A 19,057-nucleotide genomic window follows, 5' to 3' on the forward strand; every position below is an offset into this window, starting at 1 on the left:
GATTCCTGTGGTTTTTATAAAAGTATCCCATGCTAACCCACTGTGCCACCGGAGTACCCACGTTCCCATAGTTTCAGCTTCCATCCCATTGTCCAAGACCCTTCCTGGTGCGATGCAATTCAAAGGATGACAATTGAAACTTCTTGGAATTGGGTCTGTGGCGAACTAAAGTAACATGGCAGGACAGGATTAGCTAAAGTAGCATTGCAGGACAGGGTCAGCTAAAGTAGCATGGTAGGACAAGGCTAATATTCCCTGGACAGCTTGCCATGAGGGAAAGGTTCATGGAGAAGGTGACATTTAAGCATTTGACATTTGAGAATGAGCTTCGCAGTTAGCAAAGAAAGAAATTTCAGGTTGAGAAAACAAGAACAACTTTCTCATATTGACAAAGATTTTAGCTTTTCAACTCCTGGATGCGACATTAAGTGTCCATTTGTTCTTAATTCTTTTACTGCAACAGGCCACTTTGCTGAACGATGTATTAGATATCCCCACCCACAGAACAGAAATGTGAAGGGTGTTGAAAGAAAGCGATAAGCACTATGTGAGACAGCCCTGGGACGTGTTTCCAGGAAAACAAATTCCGTTCAGGGTTTTATTGCTAGCAGAGTGTGACTCTGTGATTGGGCAAGTAGATAGTTAATAATAAGGATGATGATGATTAAGAATCATGGTAATGACAGTTAATACTAACAGTATCCTAAAACAGAAGTCGCATAAAATTTTGAGTCAAGAATTTCCATGCTCACATTTGGAGAAGTTACAATATGAAGCAACACAGTAATGCAGGGCCTTGGGTAAGAGCACTGCTGAAGCCAGGCAGCCATGTTTGACAACCCCCCCCCCCGTGTCACCATTTAATTAGTAACTTCAGCTGGGGACTCCCGAGTTCCCTCAGTGGCAGAGAGACTTACAGCGCTATTCCTGCTGAAACTGTTTTAAATGTCCATTTGTTAATAGGTGTAAGGTGCTCAGTACAGTTCTTGGGACCTAGTAAAGAACACCTGCTATTCCCATGACTACTCCCGCCAATAGATATGGCTGTGGGAGTCTGTAAGAGGACTAGCCCACATCTGCTGACTTCTTCTGGGTTGATTTTTTTCAGTACATACCCCATCATTTTACTTACATTGTTGTGACTTAAATGATGACTTGCAGGCATAACTTAGGGGACCTCTGGCCTTTCTGTGTTATTGGACACTGTGTAGTTTAATTGGGATTTGATGTACCTGGAACAGATCTAATATATCTGGAGCAGATGTTCATCTAAGTCAGATAAGAATTAGAAATTGCAGATACGGCCTCCTTAAAGCTTTGCAAACATATGAACATGGTCAACCACATGTGCTCGTAGATACTCTTAAAGTACCCAGTTAATTTCATAAGAAAATGACTGTGTATCATGGTGTCTGTGTTAATATAACCTATAAGTGGGTCTAAAGCTCTTTGTAAAAAAAAAATAGCATTCCAGCCTTTGTATTTACTGAGGTTGGGACTCAGAAGTAGAAGTTGACTGGGAAAATAATCTAATCTGAGAAGTGAAGGCTTTGCCTGCTGCAGGGGCCTGTCTGTTTTATAGACTGTTTCATCCTGAAATGCTGACATGTGCGTGAGACATAGTATTGTGGGTTTAAAGAACAGCACTTCCTGGAAGAGGAGACAGAAGCCTGAGGGTCAGGGCTCATTTTCAGCCACTGAGCCCGAGACATCAGCTCCAGTTCTGCCTGTCCCTCTCTGCTCATCTTCTGGGAACAATGAAAATGTAAAGTCAGCCTCTCTGGAAAGCTGCTGTGTGCTCTTGCAGTCAGTTTCTATGTGTGAGAGCCTATTGCAGTGTTCCCCTCACGTTCAGTAGCCCTTGCTCCCTGCATCTTATAGAAGTAGTGGGATCAACTATGGCAGTTCCTGGAAATTTTTCACCTCCATCCAGTCAGAATGGGAAGGACTGGTTGGTCAAGGACAAAAAGACTGTGTGAAACACAAACTGACCAGGTCTCCCTGACCTTCAAGGAATGGTCCTTCCCAATTAACTTCTGACCCATGTTCAGGACTCTTCTTTGGTGAGCTCTACAATCACCAGTCTAGACCTTCCAGCTCAGTTTTCTAGAAGCATGCATCCAGAGCGTGACTCCGGTTTTCTGTCAACATCAGCTGCTTGGAGTTAGAGTGTCTTCTGGTACAGTTATTGGTGCTGAAGACAGCATTTTCATCCATGCAATTTAAGGCAAAATGTCTTCTGTTTCCCCCACTAAATTCTTCCACATTACCCCATCATCCTCCAACACATACATGCCACGGCCTCAAGAATATTGCGTAAGTTTGTTACTAGCCCAAGCAACTCTACATATAAATCCAAAAGTTCTAAAGGGAGAAAAGACATATAATTTAAATGCCTAAACTAAATTCTTTAAAAAAATCTTTGGCAAATTTATATTTTTCTGCCTCAATACACCATCACATTAATCAAGTAATGGAAATTTGTATGCAATTTTGATTTCCATTATGAAATAATTTAGGGATATTGTGTGACTTTTTTAACCTTTTTTATATTTTCATGTATGCATGTTTTCCAAAATTGAAAGAAAAAAAATCTTGCTCATTTGAAGTCAAATGAACAGTGCGAAGAAGGTTTGCAGAGGGCCTGGGCTGTTGTTCTGACTGTTTTGTCCTTGGCAGGTGACATGTCAGTATTGCGATGTGATGATACTGCTCGTTGGGGCAATTACCATTGTCAGAGCACATCTTAGTTTCAGGACTTGAGATATATTAGCGGGATAATGAGATAGCGAATCCTGGTTTGTTTTCATTGAGTATTGATCAAATACATGACTGATTCTATAAAAGATGAGCAGGTTTGATTACCCCATGATGCATTTCTCAGGAGCAGATAAACCATCATTTTAGTGGCAATTCATTTTTGAAAAAGAGCATGATGTTACTTATTTGAAAAATCCTATATAAACAGCATTTGTACATTTCTGGGAATAATTGTGTGAAGTCATAGGACACAAAATTATTTAACTTGCTGTTCAGGGAAACTTCATTGGAGTAAAGTCACATACTCTCTTAAAAGGCAAACAGTTAAAATATGTGGGCATTTTGCTTTGTGGATTATGTTAAATGATGTGAAATTAATGTTTCTCTCTTAATTCACTCTGTTGAGATTTCAAATTCTGTGCACTGTTGTTGTGTCTGCTATGACCTTCCTTGCCCTTGAGGTGCACTGTAGGAGGAAAGTGTGCCCAGTGTAGGCTGTTATGTGCCCATCTACTGTCCTGAATGAGATAACAAACTAAGACAATGTGAAACTTCCTCTCTCTGGTAGGGAAGAGCCATTGCTCTTCCACCATGCTCTCTTTCCATTACGGTCTTCACTGAGGACCAGGACTAAAGCACTGGGCCAGATCTCTTCACTGCACTTCCAGTCAAGACCTGTCTCTTCTCCGTAGACCACCACCCCACACAGAGTTTCCTCCTATGCTTCCAAAGATTTCCCAGAACTCTGCCTGCCCATTATCTAGAATGGAGAGATGAGTTCTTTATTCTGCCATGGCTGGCAGCTTCTACCACTGTAATCAGGACAGGGGAGTTCTACTGTCCTGAAGGAAAGACAATGCCTCTCCTCGCAGAGACAGCGTCATCCGGGCAATTAAATTTGTAATCCCATCAAAATAGATTACCTGGTCTTTTTGCAAGCTGTTGAAAATATAACTGCCTGATACATACTGTTTCCTTGGGATGATGTTGTGTGTTAAAATAAAAAGAGCTGCACTTGTACTTTTGTAAAACCTTTCATGATAAGGCTGGGACTAAATGGAAACACAATTTAAAACGGTATCCTTGTGCTTTGCAATCCCAACAGGGAATGAAGGAAGGCAGAGACCTTAAATGGCAAGGGTCATGTGAACCAATATACCTAAAAATAGGCAAGGTAGAGTTGTCAAAGAATAGTCCCTGTCAATCCAGGGTTTCATCTGAAAGAGAGTGTCATGTTGAAAGACAAATAAGAACCCTGAAATTTCTCACTTAACAGAAACGATCCTGTTATTTTGAGAAGCAAAGCAAGCGTCAAGGATGTTTCATGACTGTCCTGTAGGCCATATGTTTTATTACTCCGCATGAATGAAGAACTGGTGTCCTACCATGTTGAAAGAAACATAAAGACATTGGTATCGCCAAATTCTAGCTGCCCTAACACTATTCCTCCACCAGCCATCTCAGACACACACAGGGGAAGCTTGCAAATACATGCTCACTTCTCCGTGAAGGTTTAAGCACCCAAAGTGAATATTAAGTTTGGGTTTTAATTTTTTTCCTGAAATAAAATGTGTAAACTCTTCCAAGAATTCAATGCAAGTGAAACACAAGAAAATAAAGCCAAATTGTATGTGCAAAATATGATGAAATTTTAAGGCCAGGACCTGCCCATCCTCCCCTCGTGCCATATAATGCACGCCATGTTGACAGCGTCAGTCTTACCACCATAACTTTTTCTTTGTTCTCCTGCTGAGCATTTTCTGTGATGGCAGAGATAACTAGTCCACAGGGACTATATGAGACCAGGGTGAATCCTACATCGTATGAACAGCTATTAATATTTTAAGCACTGTCTGCTCTCTGGCACTGTGGTATTACATCATTATTCATACAAAGGAAGCTCTCACTGATCAGAAGGTTTTTGAGTGTTTTAGCATGCCAGTCATGAAGTGTGAGATATAATTATATTAATGCAATTAAAATGTACAAAAAAGATGAAGCTTTTTTTTACATTATTTCAAATGTTTCTGATATTGTCTGATCCAAAAATAACTACTTGATTAATTTGCTTCATAAGAAATATCTCTATGTAGGTCAGGATGAGATCATTTGAAAAATCTACTCCTCTGAGAACTTTTAACACACACACACACACACACACACATACACACACACTCATCTCATCTGGAGCTAAATTATATGGTCATTTTAGTTCTCAGAATTCAAAGCGTAGAAGTCATGTGCGTGTGATAATTCTAGGCTACTCTCAATAAATAATACATGTCATTTCTGCTTCACCGAGACTGTCACTGACTGCTCTAAATGACTTTCAACGCAGGACCCAGCCTGCTCTCCCAGAGTGCACTTCAGCTCAATTCCAAACCTGAAGGGTCTTTCCAGTATCCTGCCAGCTACCATAGCAACCAGACCCTGGCCCTGGGTGACACAGCCCCTTCTCAGCTCCCAGCACGCAGCACACAAGCCCGAGCTGCCGCCCAGAGCTTCAGCCAGGTAAGGGTCCTTTGCTCCTTTGTGGGGGTGTGCTCCCAGGGAGCAGTGGCAGAGCCAGGGACATAAGGAAGTGAGATCCAGAAGGTCTCTGTGAATGTGTTGAACAACTTACAAAAGGTCCTTTGCTGTGAATGAGTTGAAGAAATATCAAACTAGGAGTGTGGAGTAATACAGAACGGGCAACATTTTCTTTAGAATATCTGTGAATTGCTAACCTTGTGTCTCTGTTGTATGTATTTAGCTGCATGGATATATAAATGAGCATATAGTTACCAGACTGACATCTGTGTTATCAGTAGATCAGACAGTCTGGATCTCTGAGTTTACCTGGGAAACAGACAATAGTCTGTATCCTTAAAAAGAAAAAAAAAAGTCATGCACTTATTCTTTGAAGTTAATCCTATCAAGGCCGGTATAAACTCTTAATCAAGGATATGGAAGTAGACTGTAGATAATTGAGATTACCTTAGGAATAGTTACACTTTGTCAAGTCAGATTTTGAAGTATACCCTCAATTGTTTCTTTAAGGCACGAAAGTATTCTTACACTTTCATAAATTCATTATCTGTAGTTAAAGACAACTTGGTTAAAAGCAGCCAGATCTAACACATGGAGTACTTATGCACAGGGAAGCATACATACGCATGCACAGGTACACACACACACACACACACACACACACACACACACACATTGTCCTTTGAAAACTTTTATACCAACCTAAAAGAAAATCTCATGTCTATGTGTATGTGGTGTGTGTGTGTGTGTGTGTGTGTGTGTAAGTAACATTTTTGTTTTTATGATTCGGATGTATTATATATTAAATTATAAATTAAATGTAATCATTATATTATTACATAAATAAAATATTATATATTATATTATTAAATTCTAAATAGTTAATCAATCCACCAGAACTAATATATTCTATAGTTATCTTCTTTAATGAAATTTTGAGCATATTTTCATCTATACAAGACATTCTGAAATTATATGCTTTTGACCCTAAAATAAAGGACCAGCAGCTTCCAGCTTTTAAATGAGGTTAGTCGTTTCTTAGGCACTAACTGAGTACTGCACTTACCAGGACCCATTTCCAAGTGCTAGGACTTATCACTGGGTTCTCTAGCCCATCTCTTTCACTGACTTGTATTATTCACCCAGGTGTCTTTCCAACAAAGCTTAGAGGTGCTTGAAAGCAGGCTCTCCTTTCCGTAGCAGTAGGACCTCGAAGGCCAGGTGGACCCCGCAATGTATGCAGAGAGATTAGATTACAGTGACCTCATAAAGCCACTACAGCGATCACATGTCACTGTGCATTTTGTTCCTTAAAGTGAAATCATTCTGATAATTGTATTCACAAATGACTTTTTCCCAAAGCCTTGACAGGTGCGGTTTTGTAAATGTTGCAGTCTTGTGTGCTGGGCTGTAGCCGAGTAGATAAAAGTGAATTATAAAGCTGCTCATGGACTCGAATGTTTGACTATCTGCCTCCCGTGAAAGTTGAATCTTTGTCAGGATGTCACAGCTGTGTACAGGGCGCCATCCTGGTTGTGCTGTGAAGATGCCAGTGAGTGAGAGTGCTCAGACGTAGCTGGAGCAGGAGCCCAGTGCTGTGGTGTAGAGAGACAGATGCTGTGGTGTAGAGAGATGGGATCAAGAAGTCCAGATGGACTGTGAACTTTCCCCAGCAGAGCTGAGATAGGAGCTGACCAGCTTAACTCTAAGAAGCTTGCTGGTTATTGGTGTTGTCTACAAGCAGCTGCTTTGCTGGATAGCCCAGAAGGCCTGTAATTTGAAAGTAATAACGTACAAATGCTGAACCAGAAAACTAGTCATTTTACCAAACCATTAGGGTTCCAGCCAGACCCCATTTCAGAAATTTCTCATTCAGATCCATTGGTTTTCCAAAGCCCCTGTGATATTTTCTGGTCAATATTCGCAATGGTGTTACATCGCTCCTTCAAGCAGGATTAATTGTTTGAATGTCCAGGAGTTAAGAAGTGTTGCAAGGGTGAGTAAGCCAAACCATGGCTAATGGATGGTCAGTAATCAACAGTAAACATGTTTACCCATTCTCTCTACAAATGGAAGTTCTGAAGTGATGTGAATTGTTTCGGTCTTGCTCGAGGATCCTGCCCCACTGTAACTGTGAAGCAGTGTCATCGGTGTTTAAGATTCCAGTTTCAACTTTTAGAAAGATTCTAGTTTCTCCAGCCTCCTAAAAGTTTGTGGAACGGCCATTGCTAATTCTGCAGTAGGCCTTGGGGATGGATTCTGTCCTCGTGTCCTCTCAGAGCCCCGTCAGTAAAAGGAATCACTGTCAGACAGCTCCTCTCTGTTACTGCCTAGACTTTCTTCAGATGCTACAGTGAATTCATGCAGTTGATTGTAGGACAGCAGATATGCAGCCCACCCGGCAAATGTCACATCCAGGAAGTGATGTAGCCTATTTTACCTCCAGATCTCTCTTTTCCATCTCGGAGGCTCTGCTCATCCAAGTTGCCCACTTACAGTTTTCCAGCAGGCTTTGTGGATTGCTGCCCCTATCTGCTTGCTTCTTCTCAGCCAATGTTGGCTCTTATAAGCAGTCTGAGCTTCCCTCCCATTTACTTAATCTATGACCCTGTTATTCATCGATTCTTCAAGACATTTATTCTATGCTACTGTATATCACGAGTCTGTGTTCTTTGGATGGTGAAGTATAGAAAATAGACATGGTTCTGGTCCTCAGGGACCCTTTATTCTAGCAGTATGCATGAAAACAAGACAATCAACACTTCAAATAAGCACCGTGCATAGTATATATCTTATATTAGAAGGTGATGGTCACAGAGGGAAGGAAATGGACACAGAATAGGGTAATATTCAGAGAGGAAAATAAAACACTATAGAATTTCATGGAGGAGACATTTAGGTAAGGGCACACAGGAGAGATACATGGTTACCTGGGGGATGGTGAGTGTAATGGCCTCCGGGTGGAGTTGTCTGGCATATCAATAAAACAACATGTAGGTGGGGCAGCCAGAACAGGGTGCACAGATTTGCAAAGTGTCAGGGGACTTAGTGGATCCTTGGTAGAGCTCATCTTAGAGTAGGTGTCTGAGCCGAGCATGACAATATGTATCAAGGGACAGTCCTGTCATATATTGTTGCATTAAAGGGCCCCATTAGTGTGATTCCATGCAGAGTTTTGCCTACTGTAATTAATGTCTATGTCCTCCATAACTGGCCTAAGGCCCACAAAATTCCACCAGGTTCTTCCAGCGTCAGGGAGATTCACCGTATTGATACCACACCAACTTCTGAGTAGGTTGGAGAACGAGGAGTTAGCCTCTACGTACTGATACCAATCAGCTTCTGAGTAGGTTGGAGAAGGAGTTAGCTAGCCTCTATGTTTTGCTCACTTCCATGCATGCAACATTTTCTGTGCCCTACTTGAGATGCTGTACATACAGCCTATAAAAGAACCACTCTAAAAAATGATTTTTCTCACGTCTAAACATAAAGTACAATCATCCAGCAAGTCACTCCTAAAAGAAACAAAATAAATGGAAATATGAAATTACATATCTGAGGACACAACCCTGGAAAAGTAGTATCGGGGCTGAGAGATTTTTTTATTTCTTTTAAAGCCATTCACATGTTTCCAGGAAGGACTGGAATAGCCATGGTGATTCCAGGGAAGTGGCCTGCAGGAAGCTGAGAGTCATATGGCAGGTTTCTAAGATGACCCCAAACAGTAGTGGACATTCTAGAAGAGCAACAAGCTTTTCCATAGAACAAAATTCCTCATTTCTTTTCAATGTGGCCTGTCTGTTTAATGTTACACTGACTTCATGTTTTTAAAGTCCCTGTGTATGCTATATCATAATCATCGATATGCCGATGTTCAGGTCTCCCAGAGGTGGATGAGTACATTGTTGGAACACTGGCCAGTAGGTGGCTACTTTATTAGTGATGGTAGGGTAGACCCTAAATTCCCCTAGGGTGCGGAGGAGAAGACAGTTCCTACCAATTAGGCATTGTCTTCATCTCAGCATGGGAAAGGCCATTATTACTTGCTTAGTTATAAGATAAATTATCTTGAAGTAGTACTTTGATAGACAAGTTATCAGTACATTTAGCAAACACAGCCTTGTGTCGAATGCAAAGACTGCATCCAGCATGCAACCTTTAGAGGAGAAAGCATGTTGTTTTATGCATTTTCCTTGGCTTATCTGTGGGCTCTGGCAGGAGGGTTTTGCTTTGATTTTGGTTTTGACTTTTTTTCCTGATAGTCTTAAAATATTTGCTTCTTGTAAATCTGCATTTCTTGCATGACTTTCAAATCTTCTCGCCTGTTTTCCCTTTCTAGCATAAATATTTTTAATCTGGCTTTGACAATTGAAGTGTTTTTGTATTGCAGGGAGTGTATATCTGTGTTCCAAGCGAATATTTCCTTTTCTGTGCAAATATTTAGATTATTAGAATTGTACTGATGGAGCTTTGTGCTAAAGTGAAAGTCTTATGTGATAAATTTTTGCCAGTGTTCATGTAGACTTTGAAAAGACATGTCACTAAGATACCCTGCCTATATATCATTTATGATAAATATTTATGGAATCTTTATGTCATTGTTTCATGTTTCCTCTCCACTTTTATTTCTATTGGGGCTTATAGAAATGGTTATATATAAAATGCTTATTAGAATATTTATGAGCTAATGAACCTATCAAATTTTTATTAAAGGGAGGATAAAAGACAGGAAAAGCAAGTATCTGAGGAACCAAGTAGCACCATATTTGTTCTAATGACATCTTTAAATCCTAAGGATTTAAGACTGGAAAGTTTGGATACTTGGTAGTACCTCCTGTCTGCATTGCTAGGATTGCTAGGGGCCCAATGGCTGGGGAAGGCAGGGGGAATCTCTCAGTATTTCTGATGTGTCCTCTCAATCTCTCTCCTCTCTTCTTCCACACCTTTTAGTTATTTATTTGTTTGTTTGTTTATTTATATATTTTAAAACTTCTTTATTGAATCTTTGGGGGTTTCACATCATGTACCCCAATTCTGTTCACCTCCCAGTCCACTCCTAGTCCCCCCTCATCCCTGTTGCATCCCCCATTCATGAAAGAAAACAAGACAAATTAAGCAAGCAAGCAAGCAAGCAACAGCAACAGAATAACCCATACAAACAAACAAAAAACCAATAAACCATAACAGAACTGAAAACCACACCCAAACCAGCAAAATCTCTGCTTATCCTCCTCCTCTCTTGCGTCTCCATCACCTCCTCACCCGTCCTGATGCCACTGGAGGCTTTGGTGTGTCATATGATATATCACTTTGTCCCATCAGCTTGACTGTCAACTGCTCCCTTCTTTTTTATCAATTAAAATTTTACCTTTATTTTACATCCTTACCACAGCTTCCCCTCTTATCCCCTATTCTATCCCCCAACCATCCCTTTAACTTCCTCCTCAATCCACACCCCCCACCTTTGTTCAGAAAGGGGCAGGCCTCCCATGGGTGTCAACAAAGCATGATATATCAAGTGTACCCGTATTAAGGCTGAACAAGGCATCCCAGCATTAGCAACAGGTTCCCAGAAGCCAGCCAAAGCAAGGCCTTCTTCTTGCTCGTTCTCCTCTTCCCTCTGTCCTCACCCTCTTCCTGCTCCCTTCCTCCTCCATTCACTACTTTCCAAATTTACTTGGGTAAAAAGTAAGCACTGTAGCAATGAGGGTGGTCTCCATGGTGATCCACAGTTAATATTTGGTCTTGTGACATTTTAACTCAAGGGGGAAAAATAACTATCTTCATTTTTTCAATAAAGTTGAATTTGTCAGTGAGATGCTGCCCTCAATTTTACTAGCCCTTCATTTTCCATTTATGGTACCCACCGTGGCAGCTAATGCCATCGGGGACAATGCGGGCCCTGTACCTAGAAGCTGTCTCTTTTCTTTATGTTGTTTATCAGTTTTTATCAAAGCCAGGACCCTTGAGAGAATCTCTAGACAAGCATCACAGCATTTTATTTGACTGTTCCCAAAATCAAATCTTTCTTACAGTACCAAGATTTTTCTTCTTTGAATTTATAGACAGACCACTGCAGAGGAAAAGGTATTGTATTCCTATGGACAATGGTCGTAATGCAGAAGCCATTTTTTTTTTTTTTTTTTTTTTTTTTTACAATCCAGAGAGTAAATTCAGAGAACATATTTGGGGATGTAAATTTATCCTCGTAGTTACATTTCATATAATGCATTAATAAAGCCATTTGCATTTTTAGAGTTGGTGATTTTTCTCATTTGAAAGGTTGGAGAGCCGATGGCTTTGTCCATGCTTGTGTGAACTCCTGAGCGCTAGACAAATGGCTCCTGAGAAAGCACAATGACTTCTCTAAAGCTTCAATCAGCACAGAGCTGCTGTTACAAAATCACCTTACCTGATGGTTCTCAGTGAGAAATCAATGTCTCCAAAGATGTCATTGCAGTGCCTTGTCCTTCAGTCTGGCTTCCATGCGTCACTGAATGACTGGTCATCACTTTACTTTCTTATCACTTTGAAATCACCTAGACCACACTGTGTTAAGATAGCTCCTGCAAGTGTCAGCCCAAGGCCTTTCTGATGCAAGCCAGGGCTACATTGCTGCACCTCTTTCTACAGCCTGCATGTGGAGGCTCTGCTTCCTGATTCAAGTCAGGGCTGCATCCCCACAACTCTCTGGACAGCCTGGATGCGGAGTCTCTGCTTCCTTTGATATGTGCTGTCCAGATTTTCCTTCAATGACCCTGCGCTGACCCAGAAGCGCTTCTTCCAATAGAAAACTTAGTCACCACCATTCAGAGCTGTCTTCAGAGGGGGCACCTTTAGTGACAGGTCTGCTCATGTATCATAACCACAGGAAACTGGGAAAGGAAAAAGTATGCTTTAAAAAAAAAAAGCAGGTCACAGACTGTAGTAGGCATTCAAGAGGTTCATCTTGGGAAGCCACCAACCAGTGACTTCAGTTGTCCATTCCTGACCTCACTGTGCTAGCTGCCTAGCATTCTGGGCAAGCATCATTCCTATCCCAGAGCCGGGGGTCTTATGACTACTTCAGAGAACTTGGCAGTTCTCACAGTGTCCTCGCAAGGACTGCCATAAATCAGACCCTGTTTTATAAGATGTGGTTTCATTTAGTGTCATGGTATACTCATGATTGGAACCCAAGATTCCTGAGAGCTTGTTAGCTGTCAGGTCACTGGAGAGCTAGCCAAAAGCACTGGGGTTTTTCTTTCTTCTCTCTCTCCTTTTCCTGTACTTTGCTTTGTTTATATTGTCAAAATTCCAGGAAAAGAGAATAAAATATCATTCAGGATCTGAGAAAAGGTCCCCTTTATGACCTTGTTGCCATCCCTGGTTCTTTTGTAGATGATTCAGAGCGATGATCAGGAAGCAACTGCTTGCCATCGAGGCTAGTGCAACTTACTGAACTAAACCCATTATATTCTCAGGGTCTCCATTCTTCCAGAATAGAACAGTATCATGTTTGTGACCCAGAGAGTACACAGCACACACTAAAGTGCAATGACATGATATCCCAGAAAAGGACGATATTCAGGAGAAGTGCTAAACTCGCTTGGAGAGCACGCCTCACTGTGCCGGGCAGGTGCTCTCGTTAGTGACCAGTGAGTGAACCGACATGTCAACCTTGGACTCTGTTTGGAAGCCATGTGTGCCTTGTCCAGTGTCTTTCAGTAGTGATTGGACAGTATATCCTGTACTCAACAGTTCTATCAAAAAGGCACGAATCTATTGAACACCTACAGAGAAGGCTATAACAAATAGGCAACACACACACACACAAACACAAAAATAGAATATAAAATTTATAACTATAGTATATTCTGTCTGCCCCAACTAAAACTTACATTCAAAGAGATACGCAATTTTTTATAAAAACATTTATGAGTGATGCTTACTATTTTTTAATGATTTTCTAACAATAACTAGATAAAACTAGAACTACACTGAGCAGGTACCGAGATCCAGCCTGCTGGACGCTATTCAGTCATATTGCCTACTGGATAGCTGTTTGTCTCTGATACCTACTTCCTTCTTAGTTCCGAAGAGGTGGATCTCCACTTTCTCCAGAGACAAAGAAACTGCTGTTCCTGGACTAATCCAAAGAACTATGAAGGCAGGTATAGGTAGGAACAGCCCCTGCCAGCATCCAGAACCATGGCCAAGGACAACATCAGGACCCACTCTGCTCCAATTTCTTGTGAAATGTGTTTTATTATTATTGTTCCTTAAGGGCCTCTTCAACAATGACACATTTCTTTCCATTATCATTGCTTACAAACATCACTATAAAAGGGGTCTCAGCCCTTAATTTTTAAAACATCAAATTCTGGCTAAAATCTAATCTGAAAAGTAGGCCTACATATTTAGTGTACAACTCATGCTTGAGGTACAGCTGAACCCCTAGAGGAGTGGGTTAGGGTCTTGGCATCTATTGTGTATTGTTTTCAGTTCAACAGTGGTTATAATAAACTATCCTATGAACTGTGAAGTGGGTTTGAACTGCAGCCTTATGGCTCCCAAACTGGTGAAGAGTTACTAAATGAATTTATGCAATGAAACAGAAGTGGCTACATGCTCCCAGATCCCCATTTTTGCACAAATGATGAGCTGTTCTTAGACATTTATTACTCCATCAGCCTCTGTGATGGACCGCAGCACCTCTGGACCATTTGTCACCAGCTGAAGATGGGCTTGTGCAGCTGTGCAGCCCAATAAGGTAGTCTCCAGTCACATGTTACTATGTAAATTGAGATTAATCATATGTATGGTAAACAGATCTTCAGCTGACAGGCAGCATGTGAAGCACTCAGGGAGCTTGTCTACCTAGTGGCAGCTGTACTGGGACATACCAGTCAGGACACTGCCCTGTGCATGGCCATTCTGCTCAACAGGTACTAGTAAGGCTGGCATCCTGGGAAGGCCAAGTGATGGAGGCTTTTACACAAATGGAAACAGCAGACTATGTTAAATTCTCATTTCACTGCACAGTGAATAACAGGACTTACTGCTTCAGAGAATGCAAAATGCCATTGCCTCTTTCTCCTTCCCCTTCTCCAAAAATCTCACCAAAATCCTTCTATATGCCTATTTTTGAGTTGGATACCTTTGCTTTCAAAATGTCTAGAGGTAATATGGCATTTTCCAAAATTTCTACTGAATTGGGTGCCATTTGAGGAAGCTATTATTAACATTCAACAGAATTAGTACTCTCAGATTAGACATTCCAGAAGACCAACTGAAAGGGAAGGTGTGTACAAACTATACCTTTCCTGGCTCACACATCATTCGAATGCAGAGATATTGACTAATTTTCCTATTTTATTAGTTAGTCAGCTTATTAATTGAGTTAGTTCCTTTTAAAATTATTTTTATCAAAAATACAAGTGACTTGCATGTACATTATTTATACTCCTCCCCCTCCATGCTCCAACTCTTAAATCATGTCACCTCTTAAATTTATGGCCTCTTCTTCTTTAATTAGAATTGTCTTACACACACAGAGAGGGGGGAGGTAGCGGGAGCCAAGTCCGTCCAGGATATGTACAAGTATTATTTAGGGATGACCACTTGGGATTGCACCATCACTCAGGGAGCTCACCCTTGGAGAAACCTGGTTCTTCCTCTCTCAGCAGCCTGTAGGTCTTCATCTAGGGCTGGAGCCTTGTGAGATTTCCTCTATCCGCATTGACATATTGGGACGTCAACTTGTGTGATCATTTTGCAAATCATGTTTAGGCAGCCACATTGTTTAGATTTCATTGGTGCAGTGTCCCTCTCACATATAAAAGACATTATCTCCCAGTAGATGCCTTGTCTTGGTGCCCTGGTGAAGTAATAAGGGCGGCGGGGCTGCATTCCCAGCACCCCGGCCACCTGCTCGGCTAGCTTATGCCCCAAAATAATTACACAGACCCTGTATTCTTTTAAGCACTGCTTGGCCCTTTAGCTCTAGCACTTACAGGCTAATTCTCACATCCCGATCAACCCATCTCTAATAATCTGTGAGAACCGGTCTTACCGGGAAGATTCTAGCCTAGTCCATCCTGGGTTGGAGCTTCATGCCCTGTGTCTGCCCGGGAGCGGGGCATGGCTCATCCCGGGAGCGGGGCATGGCGTCTCTCTCAGGCGTCTGCTCCGGAGAGGAGAGATGTCGAGACTCTGACCTCACTTCCTCTTCCTCCCAGCATTTTGTTCTGTTTACTCCACCCACAGGGCCAAGCAGTTTCTTTATTGGCCAATGACCTTCCTCCATCACCCTGGCTCTTAAGATCTCACCACTCCTCTTCAGCAATGATCCTTGAACCTTAAGTATAGGGGCTGCGTTGTAATGTACCAAGTGGGGCTAGGAAAACACAGTCATTAATTCTATAAATATTCACTAGCTGTGGGTCTTTATAGTAGCCTCTATCTACTGTAAAAAGACACATAAAAAAGTATACATCCCTTGAGAATTTCATACATGCATACACTGTTTTAAAATCATACACATGCCCCTCACTCCTGGTCCTTATTTGCCCTCTGCTCTTTTCAGACCCCAACATACTCCATCCAACTTCATGTCCTCTTCTCATTTTGAAATCCAACCAGTACAATTAGTGCTGTCTGTATGGGCATGAATATATGGTCATCCACAGGAGCATAGACAGCCTCCCAGGGCCACACCCCTAAAGCAAAGAGATTCTCCATTCCTCAGCAAATCTCCTGGGTGGAACCTTTGGATGTAAGGTCCCATTCGTGCAGGGACTGACTTTAGCTTACTAAGGTCTTCTGCAGGCAGCCACCTGTTGTTGCAAAGGTCCTGGAGAGTCCAGAAGACACAATTGCAGAACACTCCTCCCTATTCCCTGACTCTTACCATCTTTTGCTCGTTCTTCCATGATATTCCCGAGCTTTGAGAGAAGGTGGGTCCCGCACATCTGAGAGCTAAGTGGGTCACAATGATTTATTCTTTACACTCTTACTAGTTGTCTGTCTCCATATCAACTTCCATCTGCCGCAAAAAGGAATGGCAGCTGCACCTCAATTAATTATATTTATCAGTATTTATTAAAGAAGTATGCCGTGTAATGCCATCAGTAATGTATTTGAGGGTGATTATTAGTGCCATAGAAGACATAACAAAGTGTTTTATTGTAAGCAGGGTGCTCCCCTAAACCTTATTTTCCCACCATTATCTTCCTGTATGAAGCTCTCCCACCACTTACTAGCTGGGTACCACGGTGCAGAGATCCTGGTCAACAAACATAGCAGAGCCTCAGAAGGAAATTGTCTATGTGCTTGTCACAATTTTTTTCAGGTCAGTGCTGTCTACCTTCCTTGGCACACTGTTAGAAATCCTAGCTCCAGGACCTGCTTCAGACCCCCAGAACCAGGTTTTTCATTGGTGGTTCTCAGTGTTTGGTGGTGACTCGGTCACCTAGAGAGCTTGTCCAAACAGAGAGAGCTTGGCTTCCAGCAGAGTTCCTATTCTGTTCAAGGTAACCATGCTGTTGCTTGAATACGCAGCACCTTCTGAAAAACGACAGCTCTAAGAAGTGGTTCTTGTGTGTGTTGGGCTTTGAAATCTCCTGGGAAGTGGGTGGCTTCCCTGTCGCTTAGGTCCTACCTTCATATGTCTGAATTAAATGTCTAGGGTAAGTCATGGCTGCTCTAAAATGTATTGGAAGTTCCTCTGGCAGTTTGCACCTACAGTTCAATTTAGGATGTTACGTTCCATGCTCCGAATTACTGCTGGGGGAGAAGCTCCAAACTTCTCTGAGTGAGACTGGACCACAACCCTGGGAACCAGGGTAATAAGGGAGTTCTGCAGAGCTTGTACGTCCTTAAAACTGTCAAGGCCAAAGCCATGCGCCAAGCTTGCGAACCCCTCCTTCATGTGCGCAGCAACTGCTACTGAGGTGTCCTTTGTGGACAAGGTCCTACTGTGGTGGCTAGAGAGACATTTTCGAGTACACACTTGGGGCTTGCCTTCTGCTTTTGCTTTTACTGTTAAGCTAAAAACGATTCCAGTTCAGCTGGGTATACATAATGCCCCTATGAAATTCATATTAAGCATACACATGGTATATAAACAAATGTGTGAGAAATACACACATACACCTTCCACTGAGAATGTCTCTTAACAAATGGTTTTCTCCCTCACCCAAAGCTGTGTTTGGAGTGTGCATATAAGTGTGAATGTGTGTCTACGCCTGTGCATGTGGCCTGTGCCTGGGTTGGGGCAAGGACAGGAGATAGCCTCAAGTGTCAATCCCTGACTTCTGTACACCTTTCCACCACAAACAGGGTCTCTCATTGGTCCTGAACTATCCGTAAGAAGCTATGCTGGCAGGCCAGTGAGCCCCAGGGATGCTTAAACTGTCCAGCTCCCTTGTAAGCAGGACCCCCATTTGCCCCTCCTTAAAGGTGGGTTTTAGGAATCAACCTGGACTCCTCAAGCTCCTGAGGCAAGATATAACTGAGATGTCGCTCCAAATCCCAACTTATTCTTAGTAGAGGAACTTGATGCTGTATGGCTAAGCTCTCAGCGTTTCTCCTAACATCCCAGCCACAATTGGGAATGCTGTGTGTGTGCAGACCAAGTGCCCAGCCATCCCAAATGCCATCCCAAAGGGCAAAGACACAACTAAAATGTTCTATAGAGAGCACGTACCATCTCTTCTGCCCCTCTTCCCTCCAGCTCCTTGCTCTCTTCCCAGCCCAAACAGAAGTCTTTGTTCCCAAGCCTTCTTTTCCAGCTTCTCCAACACAGGGAGCAATGCTACTAGCATTTCACACACCAGGGGACTCCCAGACCCTTTCTGGTCCCCTGAGGGGAAGCTTGAAGGATCAAGACTTTTTCCCCCAGAAGTGGTTGACCCTGTGGGGCTTTCATTGTGATGCAAATCTATCGCAACACTATTCAAGGAAACCACCTTTCCCCTCAGTGATCTAACTCCACCCAAGCCCTTGTCTTTTTTGTTCTAAGTGCTGGAAAGCAACTGGCTTTCAGTTGAAAGAGGCAACTGCAGGGGCTCCTAGGAGCCTGCTGGAGAGGCCACGGACTGAGCCTTCGAGAGTCCACTTTTAAAATCCAGAAAAGAGAAGCGCTTTTTGTCATTTCAATTTTAATTTACCTGCTTCCTCTAATTTTTTTTTTATATTGAAAAACCAAGCTTACTCTTGTGAGGTAGCATTTCTCCCTCCGTTTAACTCCCCCCCCCCAAGAGTCTTAACAGCAAGGGGTCAGAATAAATTCTAAGAAGTGCATCTCTTACGTCCTCGATCTAAGATGCGGTTCAGTCAGTTTTTGGTGACTGAAAGTGTGTCTCCCGAAATAATGGGAGCGTTTAATGCCTGGAGTTTTCATTAAAACTGCCAGATAGGGAGGGCGTTCTGGACGATCACCGGTTGGGTGGCCTTTAATTTTTTTTTCACTGTGACTAAAACCTCTTGGAATGCTGAGCAGAGGCTTGCCTCTTGCCCTTTGTCAGCCTGCCTTAACTAACCCGCTCCTTTCTCCTTGGAAAGGAATTAGATTGGGCGTGAGTTAGCGTCCCTCTCCTCCTGGAGCCTGCCTTTCCCGCGGCTCTGGGTGCAGAAGTTGTCCTTTGCTGCCGCGCGGGGCGGGTGGGCGGCTGCCTCTCCAGCACTGAGCGCGCTTGTTCTCTGCTCTCCCGGAACAGGGCACGACCGGTCGCGCGGGGCACCTGGCGGGGTCCGAGCCTGCACCGCCACCTCCGCCTCCGCGGGA

The 19,057-nt window shown here is 42.6% G+C and overlaps 1 protein-coding gene across 3 annotated transcripts in view; it reads left to right on the forward strand.

The window, feature by feature from the left end:
- Ctnnd2 (catenin delta 2) overlaps positions 1-19,057 on the forward strand; it is a 752,815-nt gene that overhangs the window by 396,750 nt on the left and 337,008 nt on the right. For all 3 annotated transcript variants that reach the window (XM_041632036.1, XM_041632037.1, XM_041632038.1), the window contains 2 exons: positions 5,099-5,271; positions 18,990-19,057. The exon at positions 18,990-19,057 is cut by the window's right edge and continues 488 nt beyond it. In XM_041632036.1, coding sequence (XP_041487970.1) covers positions 5,099-5,271; positions 18,990-19,057 — 241 coding nt within the window. The remainder of the gene's footprint in view (positions 1-5,098; positions 5,272-18,989) is intronic.

This window comes from Microtus oregoni, unplaced genomic scaffold (assembly GCF_018167655.1).
Source record: "Microtus oregoni isolate MIOR12 unplaced genomic scaffold, Mior012 000040F_ref0000088, whole genome shotgun sequence".
NCBI classification, from domain to species: domain Eukaryota; kingdom Metazoa; phylum Chordata; class Mammalia; order Rodentia; family Cricetidae; genus Microtus; species Microtus oregoni.